General features: G+C 51.4%; 1 protein-coding gene and 1 pseudogene across 4 annotated transcripts in view; both read right to left on the bottom strand.

The window, feature by feature from the left end:
• LOC102448900 (arf-GAP with SH3 domain, ANK repeat and PH domain-containing protein 1-like) overlaps positions 1-17872 on the bottom strand; it is a 103315-nt gene that overhangs the window by 47841 nt on the left and 37602 nt on the right. For 2 of the 4 annotated variants that reach the window (XM_075901428.2, XM_075901426.2), the window contains 6 exons: positions 16504-16553; positions 16274-16403; positions 12233-12318; positions 11734-11809; positions 10208-10294; positions 9200-9300 (listed from right to left, as the gene is read on the bottom strand). In XM_075901428.2, the coding sequence (XP_075757543.2) occupies positions 9200-9300; positions 10208-10294; positions 11734-11809; positions 12233-12318; positions 16274-16403; positions 16504-16553 (530 nt within the window). Of the gene's footprint in view, positions 1-9199; positions 9301-10207; positions 10295-11733; positions 11810-12232; positions 12319-16273; positions 16427-16503; positions 16554-17872 lie in introns of those variants that run through there. The other 2 variants (XM_075901434.2, XM_075901433.2) reach the window with 2 other exon arrangements.
• LOC149523442 (uncharacterized) lies at positions 1940-9036 on the bottom strand (annotated as a pseudogene).

Raw genomic sequence — 17872 nt, 5'->3', positions numbered from 1 at the left:
CTCCTCAGGTATTTGGGTGGCCCATTCCATGATGTGATCTACTCTTCTGGTAGATTGTCTTTGCTTTGTGAAGGCACTTTCAAGTGCATTAAGGTGTGTATTCCTGACTTTCTGCTTAGAGCTTAATTTGTGATAAATATTTGAGTGACTGGCCATAGGGGACAGATTTCTTGGTGTGTTAGGGCCTGCGAAGGAAGGTGTGGTGATCCATAGGTTTCTTATATATGTTTGTCTGTCTGTGTTCCTCTTTGTGGACTATTCTGGAAAAAAGTGCCACAAAACCATTGATACACTTGAGATATGTTGATGGTATTTCCATCCTCTGACCAGGTGTCTCAGACTCCCTTTTAAATTTCCATCACAACTTCATCCGTCAAACTGTGTCTGAAATACTCTCACTCCAGCATCCACCTTCTGCACCATGACCAGCTTCAGCAAAGGAATCCTACAGCCACTTATACACAAGAAAGACACAGACAACCACATTTGTCTCCACAGATCCAGTAATAGTCTCAGACATGCCAAGAAATCTGTTATCTACAGCCAGGCAAGAGATGCCACACAATATGTTCCAGAGAGAAAGTGTGTAATAAGCACCTAAATATACTTAACACCGCTTCTGCCAAACAAGAACACTACACCAGAGAAAGCGACAAGGACTCCTGTGGCACCTTAGGGTATGTCTACACTACAAAGTTAATTCGAACTAACGTATGTTAGTTTGAATTAACTTTGATAGGCGCTACACTAGCGCTCCGCTAGTTCGAACTTAATTCGAACTAGCAGAGTGCTTAGTTCGAACTAGGTAAACCTCATTCCACAAGGACTAAGCCTAGTTCGAACTTACTAGTTCGAATTAAGGGCTGTGTAGCCCCTTAATTCGAACTAGTGGGAGGCTAGCCCTCCCCAGCTTTCCCTGGTGGCTACTCTGGCCAACACCAGGGAAACTCTATTGCCCCCCTCCCGGCCCCGGACCCCTTAAAGGGGCACGGGCTGGCTACGGTGCCCGTGCCAGGTGCAAGCCTGCCAGCACCCAGCCAGCAGACCCTGCACCTGGCACGGCTCGAGCCAGCCACCCGATGCCCCCCAGCCCTCCCCCTCTTCCCGGGACCAGGCTGGCGGCTCCCGGGAGCTTGCCCAGGACCGCAAGAGGCGGGCACCCACCTGGTCTAGTGCGGACATCGTGGACCTTGTCCACGACCTCCGCACTAGGCACAGGAAAGTGGCCGTCTAGGGCAGGAGAACTGCCAGCCTGACCACCCAGGAGCAGGTGTGCATGAAAATCAAAGTGGTCCACTGAGACCCCCGACCCTGAGCCCTGAGCTTACAATGGCCGTACTGGGTCAGACCAAAGGTCCATCTAGCCCAGTAGCCTGTCTGCCGACAGCGGCCAACCCTAAGGACCCTGGAGGGGATGGACCGGAGACAGTGACCAAGCCATTTGTCTTGTGCCATCCCTCTCCAGCCTTCCACAAACTTTGGGCAGGGACACCACTCCTACCCCCTGGCTAATACCACTCCATGGACCCAACCTCCATCACTTTATCTCACCTCTCTTTAAACTCTGTTCTAGTTCTAGCCTTCACAGCCTCCTGCAGCAAGGAGTTCCACGGGTTGACTATTTGCTTTGTGAAGAACAACTTTCTGTTATTAGTTTGAAGCCTGCTACCCATTCCTTTCCTTTGGTGTCCTCTAGTCCTTCTCTTATGGGAACTAATGAAGAACTTTTCTTTATGCACCCTCTCCACGGCACTCATGCTTTTATAGACCTCTATCATATCCCCCCTCCATCTCCTCTTTTCTAAGCTGAAAAGTCCCAGTCTCTTTAGCCTCTCTTCATATGGGACCTGTTCCAAACCCCTCATCATTGTAGTTGCCCTCCCCTCTCCCACCCTTTCTCTTCCCCTCTCCCACCTCCTTTTCCCAGTCTCCCCCAGTTTTGTTCAATAAAGAGAGATTCTATTTTTGAACACAATTGTCCTTTATTTTGTACATCAGGAAGGGGGGCTAGGGAGGGGTAAGTGGAAGGAGGTGAGGGAGGAATGGGGTACGCGCCCCTGATGGGGAGGACTGGGCTGGCTCTGCCGGCTTCTGGGGGTGGAACCTCTCCTGCAAACCCCCAATTGCCCCCTCTCCCCAGATGGCAGCCTGCGGCAAGTGCAGCCGGGCTGATGGCCGAGTGCTGTGATGTGCCCAGTGTGGGTACTCCGGGCAATCCAAGCCAGGACTGCTTTGCAAGCAGGGCACCCCTGAGAACTGTCTGTCCGGGGTGGGGGTCGGGTCCCTTTAAGCACAGCCCTTAGCTAGCCTGAGACCGCAGCTCCACGCTCTAAGTCCTCATCAGATGCCCTGCCGGCACTGCTTCCGGCTATGCTTAACCCCGGTTCAGGGTCCACTCTGTGTGGACATGCTAGTTCGAATTAGCAAAATGCTAATTCGAACTAGTTTTTTAGTCTGGATGCGTTAGTTCGAATTAGCTTAGTTCGAATTAACTAATTCGAATTCAGTTAGTTTGAATTAGCGCTGTAGTGTAGACATACCCTGATAGACTAACAGATGTATTGGAGCATAAGCTTTCATGGGCAAAGACTCACTTCATCAGATGCAGGTAGTGGAAATTTCCAGAGGCAGGTATAAATATGCAGGCCAGAGTAAGGCTAGGAATAATGAGGTTAATTCAGTCAGGGAGGGTGAGGCCCGCTTCTAGCAGCTGATCTGGAGGTATGAACACCAAGAGAGGAGAAACTGCTTTTGTAGTTGGCTAGCCATTCACAGTCTTTGTTTAATCCTAAATTGATGGTGTCAAATTTGCAGATGAACTGTAGCTCAGCAGTTTCTCTTTGAAGTCTGGTCTTGAAGTTTTTTTGCTGCAGGATGGCTACGTTTAAATCTGCTACTGTGTGTCCAGGGAGACTGAAGTGTTCTCCTACAGATTTTTGTATGTTGCCATTCCTAATATCTGATTTGTGTCCATTTATTCTTTTACCTAGGGACTGTCCAGTTTGGCCAATGTATACAGCAGAAGGGCATTGCTGGCACATGATGGCGTATATTATATTGGTAGGTGTGCAGGTGAATGAGCCAGTGACAGTATGGCTGATCTGGTTAGGTCCTGTGATGGTGTCGCTGGTGTAGATATGTGGGCAGAGTTGGCACCAATGTTTGTTGCATGGATTGGTTCCTGAGTTAGAATTACTGTGGTGTGGTGTATAGTTGCTGGTGAGAATTTGCTTCAGGTTGGCAGGTTGTCTGTGGGCGAGGACTGTCCTGCTTCGCAAGGCCTGTGAAATGAGGGATCGTTGTCCAGGATGGGCTGTAGATCACTGATGATGTGTTGGAAAGGTTTTAGCTGAAGACTGTAGGAGATGGCCAGTGGTGTTCTGTTGGTTTCTTTCTTGAGCTTGTCTTGTAGTAGGAGGCTTCTGGGTACATGTCTGGCTCTGTTGATCTGTTTCCTCACTTCCTCGTGTGAGTATCGTAGTTTCAAGAATGCTTGGTGAAGATTTTGTAGGTGTTGGTCTCTGTCTGAGGGGTTGGAGCAAATGTGGTTGTACCTTAGTGCTTGGCTGTAGACAATGGATCATGTGGTGTGTCCGGAATGGAAGCTGGAGGCATGAAGGTAGGCATAGCGGTTGGTAGGTTTTCGGTAGAGGGTGGTGTTTATGTGACTGTCACTTATTTGCACCGTGGTGTCCAGGAAGTGGATGTCTTGTATAGACTGGTCCAGGCTGAGGTTCATGGTGGGGTGGAAGCTGTTGAAATCGTGGTGGAATTCTTCCAGAGTCTCCTTCCCATAGGTCCAGATGATGAAGATGTCATCAATGTAGCATAGATACAGAAGGGGCGTTAGTGGACGAGAAGTGAGGAAGCGTTGTTCCGGGTCAGTCATAAAAATTTTGGCATATTGTGGGGCCATGCAAGTGCCCATAACAGTGCCACTAGTTTGGAGGAATATATTGTCACCGAATCTGAAATAGTTGTGTGTGAGGATAAAGTCACAGAGCTCAGCCACCAGTTGTGCTGTGGCATCATCAGGGATACTGTTCCTGACAGCTTGTATTCCATCTGTATGTCGGATGTTGGTGTAGAGAGCCTCTACATCCATGGTGGCTAGGATGGTGTTTTCTGGAAGTTCACCAATGCACTGTAGTTTTCTCAGGAAATCAGTGGTGTCACGGAGATAGCTGGGAGCGCTGGTGGCGTAGGGTCTGAGCAGAGAGTGCACATAGTCAGACAGTCCTTCAGTGAGAGTGCCAATGCCCGCGATGATGGGGTGTCCGGGATTTCCAGGTTTGTGGATCTTGGGTAGTAGATAGAACAACCCCGGTCGGGGCGCTAAGGGTGTGTCGATTTGTTCCTGTGCTTGTAGGGAGTGTCCTGAGCAGATGGCGCAGTTTCTTAGTGTACTCCTCAGTGGGATCTGAAAGTGGCCTGTAGAATTTGGTACTGGAGAGTTGTCTGGCAGCCTCCTTTTGGTAGCCAGACCTGAGCTGGGCTGGAAGGGATGGGGCCTAATCTAGAAGGGGCAGGGCCATGATGATTCTGGGTTTCCCCACCCCCAGACCATGATTGGTCTGGGGATGGGGCAGCCCCTATGCCCCCCATGCCACTGGCAGGGCGGGGAGAAGCTTCACACACTTCCCCGCCCCCAGACCTTGATTGGCCTGTGGGCGGGGGAAGTGCGGGAAGTCTCCTCCCACCCTGTGAGGCACGTGGGCACTTAGAAGTGCCGTGTACTCCTTGCAGGGCTGGCACAGGGTGAAGAAAGCTTTCCACAGCTCCCTTGCCCCCACGTCCTCATTGGCCTGGGGGCAGGGGTGCTGTGTGAAGCTTCCCTCCCCCTGCTCCCGCCCTGTGTGAGTGTCCAGCACTTTGAAGTGCTGCATGCCGCTCACAGGGTAGGAGGAAGCTTCCACATGCTCTGCAGGCCGGATCAACCCACTTGGTGGGCCAGATGTGGCCTGTGGAGGCCCTTTTGTCCACCCCTGCTCTAGGGGCAGTCCCAGACTGGACTCTGCTTGTATGCCCATGCCAGTGCTTCTCATGCTCAGAGCAGGGCTTCTCAGGTGTGGTGGAACTGACAGATAGATGGGCAAAGAGCCTCTTCCCCAAGGAGACAAAGTTCCCTGGCTTCTGCATTCAGGTGGCAACAAATGTCAAATAATGCATAAGGAGACAGCACAGGCTTTGCCAAGGCAGAAAAGGCTCCGTTGTTCTCACCACTCACGGAGAAGGAGAGCAAGCACAAAATCATAGAATAATAGGACTGGAAGGGACCTCGAGAGGTCATCGAGTCCAGCCCCCCGCCCTCAAGGCAGGACCAAGCTCCGTCTACACCATCCCTGACAGATGTCTATCTAACCTGTTCTTAAATATCTCCAGAGAGGGAGATTCCACCACCTCCCTTGGCAATTTATTCCAATATTTGACCACCCTGACAGTTAGGAATGTTTTCCTAATGTCCAATCTAAACCTCCCCTGCTGCACTTTAAGCCCATTACTCCTTGTCCTGTCCTCAGAAACCAAGAGGAACAAATTTTCTCCTTCCTCCTTGTGACACCCTTTTAGATATTTGAAAACCGCTATCATGTCCCCCCTTAATCTTCTTTTTTCCAAACTAAACAAGCCCAGTTCATGAAGCCTGGCTTCATAGGTCATGTTCTCTAGACCTTTAATCATTCTTGTCGCTCTTCTCTGTACCCTTTCCAATTTCTCCACATCTTTCTTGAAATGTGGCGCCCAGAACTGGACACAGTACTCCAGCTGAGGCCTAACTAGTGCAGAGTAGAGCGGCAGAATGACTTCACGAGTTTTGCTTACAACACACCTGTTGATACAACCTAGAATCATATTTGCTTTTTTTGCAACAGCATCACACTGTTCACTCATATTCAACTTGTGGTCCACTATGACCCCTAGATCCCTTTCCGCCATGCTCCTTCCTAGACAGTCGCTTCCCATCTTGTATGTATGGAACTGATTGTTCCTTCCTAAGTGGAGCACTTTGCATTTCTCTTTATTAAACCTCATCCTGTTTACCTCTGACCATTTCTCTAACTTGCTAAGGTCATTTTGAATTATGTCCCTATCCTCCAAAGAAGTCGCAACTTCCCTCCCCCTGCTCCCACCCTGTGTGAGTGTTTGAAAGCAGTGTTTGAAGCTGAGCTGCTAGGGCAAGGGTGCAGAACCTCAAGCCTGGGGGTCAGATAGGGCCCTTAGCTTGCCTGGACCCAGCCCTCAAGACTCAGTGCCCCCCCCAGGACTGGGGAACCTGCTTGGTGCTCCAGCCCCCCTGCTGTCCCTCTGAGGGCTGGAGTGCACAAAATCTACTAGCCTGCCCCCTCCCAGGCTCTGGTATGTGAGGAGAACGTGGAGAGTATCTTTCTCCTTCTCGGTCAGGAGCCAAAATGAGAATTTTTTTCCCCTGCTTCTCACTTCTGTGCGTCTCCTGACTGATTTTCCTGTGGGCCAGTGGCCCCCAACCCAAAAAAGGTTCCCCATCCCTGTGCTAGGGCATAGTCCCTGGGTGGGGAAGCTTACCCAGTAGGGAATATTATAACAACAAGAAAATACTATTGTAACTATACCCAAAGGTAGAACAATCAACTTGCTTAGCTAGGCTAAGAACATGGAAGAATATGGGTTTTGACTCTGATCATGCAATGGTAAGAGGGAACTGGAGCAACATGGGTCTACACAGCCTCTTCTAGCCTCGCCTGCGGACACAAGGACAATGCACAATGCATGTGCAGGTCGACGGACACTGCTACAGAATTGTTCCTGGTCCAGCGCCTGGCCCTCACTCAACAGGGGTTATAGGGGACCACAAGCTGAACATGAGTCAGCAGTGTGATGCTGTTGCAAAGAAAGCGAACATGATTCTGGGCTGCATTAACAGGTGTGTTGTGAGCAAGACACGAGAAGTTGTTCTTCCGCTCTACTCTGCGCTGGTCAGGCCTCAGCTGGAGGATTGTGTCCAGTTCTGGGTACCGCATTTCAAGAAAGATGTGGAAAAATTGGAGAGGGTCCAGAGAAGAGCAACAAGAATGATTAAAGGTCTAGAGAACATGACCTATGAGGGAAGGCTGAAGGAATTGGGTTTGTTTAGTTTAGAAAAGAGAAGATTGAGGGGGAACATGACAGCAGTTTTCAGGTATCTAAAAGGGTGTTGTGACGGACCCGGCGGGGCCCGCACTTGCGTCCGCGGAAGAACCCCCCCCCGCGGTGGGAAAAGTGGCCACTGTGGCAGGCGAACACACCGGCGCGGTGGCGCTGGGGTCCGGACGCCCCGCAGCGCCGACAGGGGCCGGGAACGGGAGGTGGGGCCGAATGCGAGCGACGGAGAAGCAGCCGGCTCTGCCGCCCTGGCTGACGCTCCAGCGGAGGGCACAGGAGCACGCCGGGGCAGCCACGGGGGTGAGGACGCAGAGGGGCGGAGCTCACCGCCCAGACGTCATCCCCCAGTGACCATAAAGGCCGGGGACGTCCCAGCAGGAGAGGGGGAAGTGCAAGGGCGGGCACCCTGGCGTCCAGGAGCACCAGAACCCCAGCCCCCCGGGCGAAGAGGAGAGACAGGCTCGGCAGCTGGCGGCTCGCCTTGGGACGCGCCCGACGACTCCGGCGTGGTGAGTGACCCCAACCTTGCTCCGCCACCGGGGCAAGTCAGCGGGGAGTGGAAGGAGCCCGAGGCGGGGCCCTTTTGGCGCCCGTGGGCGGACGAGTTGAGGGCCGCAGCCCCGTCCACCGTGGAGGGAGACAGCTGGTCGCCGACCTCCACTTAGGGCCTCGGGCTGGGACCCGGAGGTGAGGGAGGGCCCGGGTCCCCCACTCCCCTCTCCCCTCATCACCCCCCCCCCCCACAAGCAATACTGTGGAATCCTTAAACCCGAGTGGCCAAGACCGCAGGAGGACATTGGTCCAAGGTCAGGCCCCACACCGACGCAGCGCCCCCCCCATCCCCTCAAACCCGAGGAGGGGGGAGGCCGACGAAGGGGCCGCCGAGCCCCCTCAGTCTTTAAGGGCTGAGGGGTGATCGCCCCCGCACCTGGACACCACGCATAGGACCCCGGGTGGGGGCCAAAGAGACAAAACCAGACGGTGGGTTCGCAGGGCCCCGCCCCCTCCCCGGGCTCGGCCTTGAGCGGACGTGGGGGCGCGAGGTGCTCGCACCTGCACAAATCCATCACAGGTGTCATAAGGAGGAGGGAGAAAACTTGTTCATCTTGGCCTCTGAGAATAGAACAAGAAGCAATGGGCTTAAACTGCAGCAAGGGAGGTTTAGGTTGGACATTAGGGAAAAGCTCCTAACTGTCAGGGTAGTCAAACACGAATAAATTGCCCAGGGAGGTTGTGGAATCTCCATCTCTGGAGATATTTAAGAGCAGGTTAGATAAATGTCTAGCAGGGATGGTCTAGACAGTATTGGGTCCTGCCATGAGGGCAGAGGACTGGACTCAATGACCTCTCGAGGTCTCTTCCAGTCCTAGTATTCTATGATTCTATGACAAAGAAAGAGGAAAACAAGACCCGACAAGTATGAGTGAGTTACAGGACTCTCCCAGGGAAAGCTAGAGGCTGTATATCTGGAGGGTGCATTCAGAGAGCCGAAGTGGGGTAGGACAGCCAACCCCCATATCTCTGAGCATCCCAGCCCCTTGTGCTCTCCCACTGAACACTGTGTTCTGAGGTGCATTCCCTACAGGCTCCCAACCTGAACATCTTTTGCTTTTCTGACCAGTTCCACGTCTTCCCAGGCTCCCCCGCCCTCCCTGGAACTCTGCCCAGTTCCCTGCACCACCAGTGCCACTCCCCACATCATGAAGAAAGCTGTTCAATGATGGAACCGTGCACAGACCTCAAAGCCATTCACAGGAGCTCAGCACCATGACCCCCTATGAAGGGGCCACCACTGGTGCATGGCACATCTAGGAATAGAAGCCGGATCTCCTGCACCACTGCCCGAAACACTGGACTGTGCTGCCGGCCCCGAGCCCAGCTCCGCCCCACCCCCAGAATGCAGCTAGACCCCACCTCCATGTTATTTCTCGTTCCACTTGGTTTATGCTGATGCCCCTAGTTCTCATCGCATACAGCAACGATTCCTCTGACCCAGAGAGAGAGACAGTATCAAGGGCAGCTCAGCTGAGGGGGTAGCAGGGTTGCCCTGGTGATGCTGCAGACTAGGGAGCTCTGCACTTACCCATCACTTTTCTTAAAGAGGCTCCCTGATTTCTCGGTCCCATACTGCTTGTTCCCCTGCAGCTGGTGCATGCTGTACCGTGGCTGCTTGCCGACCCCGTCCTAGCAGAGAGAGAGGCAGCCATTAGCTCATGCCCATCTCTCCTGAAGATGACTCCTGACAGCAGAGAGGCCAGATGGGCATCTCAGAAAGGTCCCATCCAAGAAGAGATGGGATCTTACTACAGGTTGGACCTGACTGGTCCTGAACGAGGGGATTTGCCAGACCAGGGGAGGTCCCTCCTCTCATGGCCTGTGCTGCCACCAGCCTGCCCCGCGGCTGCTGCCGAGCCCCTCCGGGGCCCTGTAGATGCTGCCGGCCGCACTACTGCTGGGGCCAGAGCCTGTGGACAGAGCTGCGCAACTCGGGCAGAGCTCCACAGCCGCCTGGCTCCGCTGCTGAGGCTGGAGCTCCACAGGTAGGCCAGAGCTCCCTGGCTGCCACTGGGCCTGGGGCTCCCCAGCCGCTGGAGTCAGAACAAGGCTGGAACTCCACGGCTGCTGCTGGGGCCAGAGCTCTACAGCCGCTAGGGCCAGGAAGCTCAGCTGGGGCAACAGCTCCCCGCCACGCTGCCTGTCCTCCCCCGCCACACAGACACACGTGGCTCCCCTACAGCACTCCTGCCCCACCGCCAGAACTCCCTGTTCCTGGGCTCTGTGATCCAGGCACATCCACGGTTCATGCTGGACCAAGGAGTCCCGGTTAAGGGAGGTCCAACCTGCACACAGGGTAGTGACTGGCAAGCCTAGTTCAGCAAGCACAGAACTGAGTGGTACAGAAACCCACAGATCCTGCCATCACAGCCCTCCCCCTCTGTTCCTCACCCGCTCTGGGAATAGTGGGCTCCATTCCCCAGGGCTGCAACACCACCACCTTTGAGGCATGTGAAATTCTCTGCTTGGTTGCTCCCCATGGATTCTCCACCAGGCAGCTGCACTAGCAGTGCCTAGGAATGGGGACATGATTTACCTCTTTCTGCTCCAGCTGCAATGCTGTTTTCAGGCGATCCCGCAGGGAGCACAGCTGCTGCTTCTCCTCGTCCTGCCTGACCTTCATCTGAAAGGCATCACACCACAGTAAGTCACTGAAGCGGGACCTTGGATTGCCCTCTGCTGCTGGCTGTACATCCCACTCATTCTTTCAGGCAAGACAAGCATTTCTCTCCTCTGCTACCTAACACAAGGTCCCATTCCTGTGGAAAGCACCAAACTGAAAACACAGGCCAGGCTGGGGTTCTCCCCTTGTGCAGCACCACATCAGAGGCCATGCACTGCTGTAATACAGGCTTCTCCAAAATCCCATCTCTATCAGAGCAGCTTGGACAGAGCTCTCAGCAGGTGGAGGGGGGAGGAGGAGAGAACATCAGTGGTTCCTGGATGTGCTTCCTCTGCCAGCTTGGTGGATGCACAGCGCTATGGTTTGACTGAATTATATAAACAATGTTTGCTCCAGACATTTTAAAACAGCTGTTTATGGTTCTGAACCGGGCACTGACTATCCAAAAGCCTGAAGCTTAATTTGTCCACCTCTTGAGTTGGGTCAGTAATGAAAACAGTTAACAGGATCAAAAGCGCTGCTTTCCAGAAAACAATCGAATTAATTTTCAACATGCTTGTAGGGAAGACACACAGCTGAAGGGTTTGGGGTCTATAGAATTAAGGGATACTATAAGAACTGTGTACTACACCTTGCTCGCCATTCCACCAGTTACAGATTGTGAATAAATTACTTTGAGAGAACGTATTGGAGGATTTCTTTAATTTTTTCTGGTATTAATGTGCTACAAGTATAAAGAGACCCAGAATGTTAAAAGATCTGGCACTGAGCCACTTCTGGAGAACTCACCATGAACTGGTAAACTCTGTCTTGATGGAAAATATCAAAGCTAACCAGCTGTACAGCTATTAAACTCAAAATTACTATGAGGAAAGCATATAAGAAAGGCTCAAAAATTATCTGCACTAAAGATCAATAAATATTCCACCCAAATGAGCACTACAACTTCATCAGAGAGATATAAAAAAGTAGCACTATAACAAGATGATAAAAATATAGTGGCATCCTCAGATCTTTTCATGAGCTGTATCGACTTATTCTAGCTATCAAGCTCTGGGAACTTAACATTTAGCCTTTAAACCTTCTCAACAGCCTTAGGTATAGGCCTAACTGATTTCAGGTTCCCCAAAAGTAGACCCTGCTGGAGATGATGCTGAGGGGGAGAGGAAGAAAGAGGTTGACTATTTGGTGGGGAGGCTGCTGCTCCATGTGTCAGACCCCCATGGCAGAGCAGAAATCCTGGGTAGTTTCTAAAACTTAAAAAATCCATCTGGACAGAGATTGGCAGACCAAAACTGAGGTCATGACCCAGAAAAGCTGGACATATGGGAAGCCTCCTTAGGGGTAAAGAGAGACTTTAGGGGGTAGATATTCTTCCCCCAGGGCCCACGCTCTTCTCTTGCATTGGTCCCTGGTGAGCAGGCATGATGCATACTTACACTCTGTAGCTCAGGGGTCAGTTTCTTTATAAACTGCGTAAGCATCTCTGTTGCCTGTAAACATTCCTGGAAAAAACTAATAGGACAAGTGAATGTGAGACAACAGTTTGAAAGAAACCTTCTAGCATTGATGGTGCTGCGTGCAAACAACATGCCTTACTATCAGCCCTTTTGGGCTAGCAGGCCTAGCCCCACACATCTTACCAGAAATCCCAGATCCACATAATAGCCAGTGACCACAATCCAAGGCATGTGAAGCTAGTGCATTCATTGCTTTTGTATTATAGTGTCAAAATGCAAGTACCAAGTAACTTGCAGGACAAACACAGAATCCTCTGGCTTCGCATCTCCAGAGGGACAGGAAGCTGACCCTGTGACCACACAATTGGAGGCTTATGATATTTGTTCACTGCAAAGTAAGGCAATACCTAGGACTGCTCAAACTGGAGACGTGGCAAAGCAAGGGAGGGTAGGGATAAAGATAAGCAATCTCTCTTACTTGAACTGGGCATTGCAATGCTTGATGTGACTCTGCAGCAAGTCCACGCCTTTCTTGCTTTGAATCTCATTCACTTTGATCAGATACTGAGGAGGAAACACAGCCAGGAATTGATTCCCGTTGTCAGCTAGGTCCCACATTCATTACATATCACTCTCCATGTTGCTAACACCTGCAAATAATGTGATTTTGCCCCCCCGCCCCCATTGCAATCTTGCCATTCTGTGACTAGCTACAGACTTCCAGGGGAGCAAGCCAGAGACCAGAAAGACAGCTTGACATTGCCCTGTTCCTCTGTTGTTCTACTAGCTCCATTAGCCACTCTGTGCCCCTTAAGCTCTTCTTGTGAGTCAAATTTTCATTTACATTCACTGATGTTTGGGAGCGAGGGCAGCTGATGCTAACCCAGGCCTCTCACATTAGAAGACCACCAAAGTCTCATTTACTTTGCCACATACCTCTCAGAACATGCATGTCAAACTAGGTTCTTGTCTCTTGCATGAGCTTGGGAAGTAGGGGCGTGGGGCATGCTCCTGTTGCCCAGAGTCCTGGCCACCAGGCCTGATGTTCTCTGGGGGCTCTGTTTCCAGTCTGGGTCCCACTCAACTGCTGTCTCTCTGCACATTGGTTTGGACACTGGCCCTGGGTCCTGCTTGGCGATTGTGCCCATGTAAATGGTCTCTGGGTCCCACTCAGCTACTAGCCCTGCCACTAGATCCTGTATGCACAGTCCCACTTAGTCACTAGGCCCAGGATCCTTCCCACAGCCCCACATGCAGGGGCTGCCATGCCCAGCTCTATGGGGCTGTGAAGGGCCCAGACAGAGGTAAGGAGGGGTGCAGTTCAGCATCCCTACTCCAAAAATTGTTCCTGCCCCCCCCCCCGGTCTCTTGTGTATCCCATGCTAACACAATGTGGTTCAGTCACTCTCTAGAACTGGGGTTTGTGACCCCATTTACTGGGCTTGCCATGCTGGCTTAGATGTGCTGGGCTCAGGACTGAAGCTGAAGCCTAAGCGCCCCTACCCCACCCCGCTCAGGACCGAAGCCCAGGCCTGGGGAGCAGGGTTCAGAGTATAGGTCCTGCCTGAGATTGGAATCTTTGGGTTTTGCCCCCCTTATACCTTTGCCTGGGGCAGTGGGGCCGGGACAGGCTCAGGCTTCGGTTCGCGCACCCCCGAGATCATGTGTGTCACCAGAAGGGGGGTGCAGTAGAATGAAGTGTGGGGCCGCCTCCCGTAGAAGCTGGGCCATGCATGGAATGCTAGGACCCCGTTCCACTTCCAGGGTAAAGAGATCTGGTGTGAAGCCCAGAGCTGGCCCAAATGGGTGATCTTACACTTAGCTACGCGGTCTGTCACCGCCACACTGCGATCTATGGCCAGAGCCAGAACCAAGAATCCTGACGCCGAGCACTCCACTGTCTACAAATATCTGTGTAGCCTAACTGAGCGTGTGTGCAGTGGCTCCCTGTGTGGACAGCCCAGCATTGAGAATAGCAGCCGGCGTGTTCCCAGTTATTCCTGGCATTAGTGGGGAAGTGGAATATGCTGAAGAGTGTAACACTCTGAGGAAAGCCCTGAAGTAATTGCAGCATCTTGTAATTAGAACGAATGTGATACTGTGCTAGTTTGTTTTACTGTTGCATTTTCAGGGCATGCTTTGGTGAATGGGAGCTGGCCCTTTAAGAATGGAGTACAGCTGACAGTGTTTTCAAATAGAGGCATGTGTGGGAGATTTTGCCTGTGTGCAGAGGTGGGACCCAGCTTGCTTGGGCTTCAAAGTGGCTAGAGCATGAATTAATAAACTCATCTTTCCTCAAAGCAGCCTCCCCCTCCCTTTCCAGTTTCATCTTACGAGGTAATGGATGATTGAGAGTGTTGCTACAGAACCATTTGCCTATAGGGTTGCTAGATGTTTTAACCAAAAATACCGAACCCCTCCCTTCCCCCCCCCCCCAAAAAAAAACAACACTGGGGAAAATATTCTGTTGAGGGGGGAAAAAAGGGGGAGACCAAAGTTTTTTGGGGAGACCAAAAAAACCCCCAAACCCAGCATTAAAACAGCATGGCCCTTTCAGTGCGTGCAGAGTCAGAATAGGGATAGGAAAAGGGCAGAGGTTGAGCACTAAGACCCAGGGAAGGCATTGCTTCTCCTTGGTCTTTAGGCTTTTTGCCAGTGGCCACTTTGTTTTCTTGATCAAGCCAGAACACAGCTTCCCTGCAGAACCAGGTAAGCAGGGAGCCTGGGGGGAGGCAGGGGGCTGGGCCCAGTTGCCGAGTGTGTCGTAGGTTGCCAGGTGTCCGGTATTTTCGCCTCCTTGCAGGGAAAAATAACAGAAAATATCAGACATTTTAGGTGTCCGGTATTTTCTGAATTTTTTTTTTCCAGACAGAAGGCTAAAATACCGGACTGTCCAGGTCAATACCAGAGATCTGGCAACCCTATGGGTACGTCTAGACTACAGGCTTCTGTCGACAGAAGTTTTGTCGACAGATACTGTCGACAAAACTTCTGTCGACAAAGCGCGTCCAGACTACATTGAGTTCTGTCGACAAAGCAAGCTGCTTTTGTCGACATGGTAGTCTGGACGCAAAGGACAGTTTCCATTCAATAACACCTTCTGTCGACAGAAACTCTGTCGACAGAAGGTGTTATTCCTCGTAAAATGAGGTTTACATACGTCAACAAAACTGCTGAGTTCTGTCGACGTTATGTCGACAGAACTCAGCGGTAGTGTGGACGCAGGTATAGTTTTGTCGACAAAAGTCCACTTTTGTCGACAAACTCTGTAGTGTAGACACACCCTATCTGTGTGTGGCTGGTTTGAATCCTGCCTAGTTCGGCTGGGATACAAGCTTGTTCCTTTCTAATGGAACCAGCTATTGCATGGAAGTTACCTAACACATCCTGGGTGCAGTTACTATCACGATGTCAAACTTTAACAATTTGCGTTGAACTTGTTCCTGCCAGATATGTGTCTCAGACTCAATAATTTCTAAAGATGAGGTCAATGACAGCTAAGAAATTTTAACAAATCTGACCAGCTTTCTGACCTTTGTAATTGATTGTATTTCTTACTGTGGGCACTGTGGCATTAGGGGTATGTCTAGACTACATGGCTCCATCGACAGAGCCATGTAGATTTGTTTTTTTGGCAAAGGCAAATGAAGCCGCAATTTAAATGATCGCGGCTTCATTTACATTTACATGGCTGCCGCACTGAGCCGACAAACAGCTGATCAGCTGTTTGTCCGCTCAGCGCGCTAGTCTAGACGCTAGTCTGGTAAACCGCAGCCCACGAAGAATAACGGGGCTGCCGACAAAGGGCTTTGATGTCGGCAGGGGAGCGTCCAGACTAGCGCGCTGAGCGGACAAACAGCTAATCAGCTGTTTGTCGGCTCAGCGCGGCAGCCATGTAAATGTAAATGAAGCTGCGATCATTTAAATCGTGGCTTCATTTGCCTTTGCCTATAACCCTCATCTACATGGCTCCGTCGATGGAGCCATGTAGTCTAGACACAGCCTAGGAGAGAGACCCAGCCAAAGAGCATACAGCCTAAACACCCCAGAGTGGAGTTGTGAAAATAACTTACATTTCTTACAGGTACTGTCCTATCACAAACCGTCCCACTTTGGGGGGGGGGGATTACAGTTGTAATTTCTGTAAATTCAACAAGGTGTCGCACAAGGCATCCGGTAAAAAATGAGCATTAAAAACATCTCTGTGCCACACAGGAACTGAGAAGCAGCCGCCAGAAGTGATGCTGGCTGGCAGTGGAGAAGCCTTGCTTATAACCCCATAAAGTCATTCAATTGGAGTTAGGGAAAATAGAGGTTAAAAATCACAGCAATGTCATAATTAAGGGTCTTCCTCTGCAAGAGTTTCCCCTTCCCACCTCCGAGCCCCTCTGTGGCCCATGGCAGGGACGGCCAAGTTCCTGTCAGGTAGGAGATGAGGAGAAGAGGCCACTGCTGCTCAATGCAAAGGGTCATTGATCCAGGTGTTTGTGATGCTGCTGCGTCCCTCCCACCCCCTTACCTCACACATGTTTAACTGGAACATCCTGCGCTCCTTCTCCATCTCCTCAGCAATCTCCCCTCCCATCACCTCACTCCGCACTAGCCCATGCTGCTTTGCCAGCTCCCGTTTCTCCTTTTCGATCTTTGTGCTCAAGAAAAAGGAGAAAACACCCTGAAAGGCTCCTTTTGGGCCAGGCTTTTCGGCTCCTACTGAGCTTGAGTAAAGAGGGCGGGAGCAAATCAACTTACAGTTTGTTCTCATAGTCTTTCCAGGCTTTATCAAAAGGCTTTCTGAAGTCCTGGTAAGAGATGGGTCAGTGCTTAGTGACAATGGCCCCGTACAATGCACCACCCCGTCCCCCTCCCCACCTTACCCACAGCATGGCACAGCTTTCTCGGTACACCAAACCACACTGCTAGCATGCCTTGCTCAAGGCCCAAAGGTGCACACTTCCTGTTTGCTATGGCCAAGTCTGCTGCCCAGCAAGTAAGTCACTTGGTCCACATGTCCCATGTTTGTAGTGGCATCCTATGAACGTCATTCCTAACCTGCAGGGACTAGAAGCTCTACAGGGGACCCTGGAGTGCTGCTCGCCACAGTTGCCCCACCCTCATGCTGCTAGACTGAAACTGCCCCGCTGGCCAGCTGGAGAATCTACCTCATCTCACTCTATACATTGCTAAGAGAGACTTCCCCGCCACTCTCACAGAATGCACAGAAGCTAAAGCAGGAGCGCGACACACACACACACACACACACACACACACACACACACACACACACACACACACACACACACTTTTTAGCCAGAAGGGGCATATCTAAGCTGACCTCTTGACTAGGATGTGACACTCAGGCTATATCTACACTACAGAGTTTTTCCGGGGTATCCCAGAAAAACTGCCGTGTCCAGGGAACGCATCTGTTCTTCCAAAAAATGTTTTCGGAAGAGCAGGCGTGCTTTTTTGGCATCCCTGTAAACCTCATTTTACGAGGAAGGGATGTTCCAAAAAAAGGGGTCTTTTCTTGACATTTGGCCCAGTGTAAACGGGCCAAATGTCAGAAAAGCCTCTGCCAAAAATAGCGGAAAAAGCTACACAAATAGTGATTTGCAATTTGCCTAACTTTTTCCGAAACTGTAGTATAGAGACAGCCTCAGTTTCATCCCATTATCTTTGCATGAGGCCCAATAATTTGTGTTAGATTAACATATCTTCCAGAAAGGCAGCCAGTCTGGGTCTGATAACACCAAGAGATGGAAAATCCATCTCATCCCTCAGCGTTTGGTACAATGCATAATCACCCTTACGGTTACAAATTGGGCCTTATTTCTCATTTGTTTGGCTGCAGCTTGTAGCTGTTGGTTCTTGTTCTGACCTTACCTTAGATAAAGACCCCTTTGAAGCCTGGCATCTTCTCCCCAGGAATGCAGCACAGGCTTCAGCCAGCCTCCCTCCCTGGCTGCCCACTGGGATTGCTGTGAGGAAATCCATGCCGTGCTGTGGATTCCCAGCGGGTGTTAAGCTCCTGGAGTCTGAATGGAGTCCAGACACTGCCCAGACTGGCATCCCTTGGCACTGTCAGGCCGCGACCTTCTATCTGGCAACCCTCATGCGC

The sequence above is a fragment of the Pelodiscus sinensis genome, chromosome 17 (assembly GCF_052426305.1).
Source record: "Pelodiscus sinensis isolate ZL-2025 chromosome 17, ASM5242630v1, whole genome shotgun sequence".
In the NCBI taxonomy this organism is placed as follows: domain Eukaryota; kingdom Metazoa; phylum Chordata; order Testudines; family Trionychidae; genus Pelodiscus; species Pelodiscus sinensis.
Note: the sequence above shows the minus strand (reverse complement) of the source record. Positions and strands in the feature narration are given on the sequence as shown.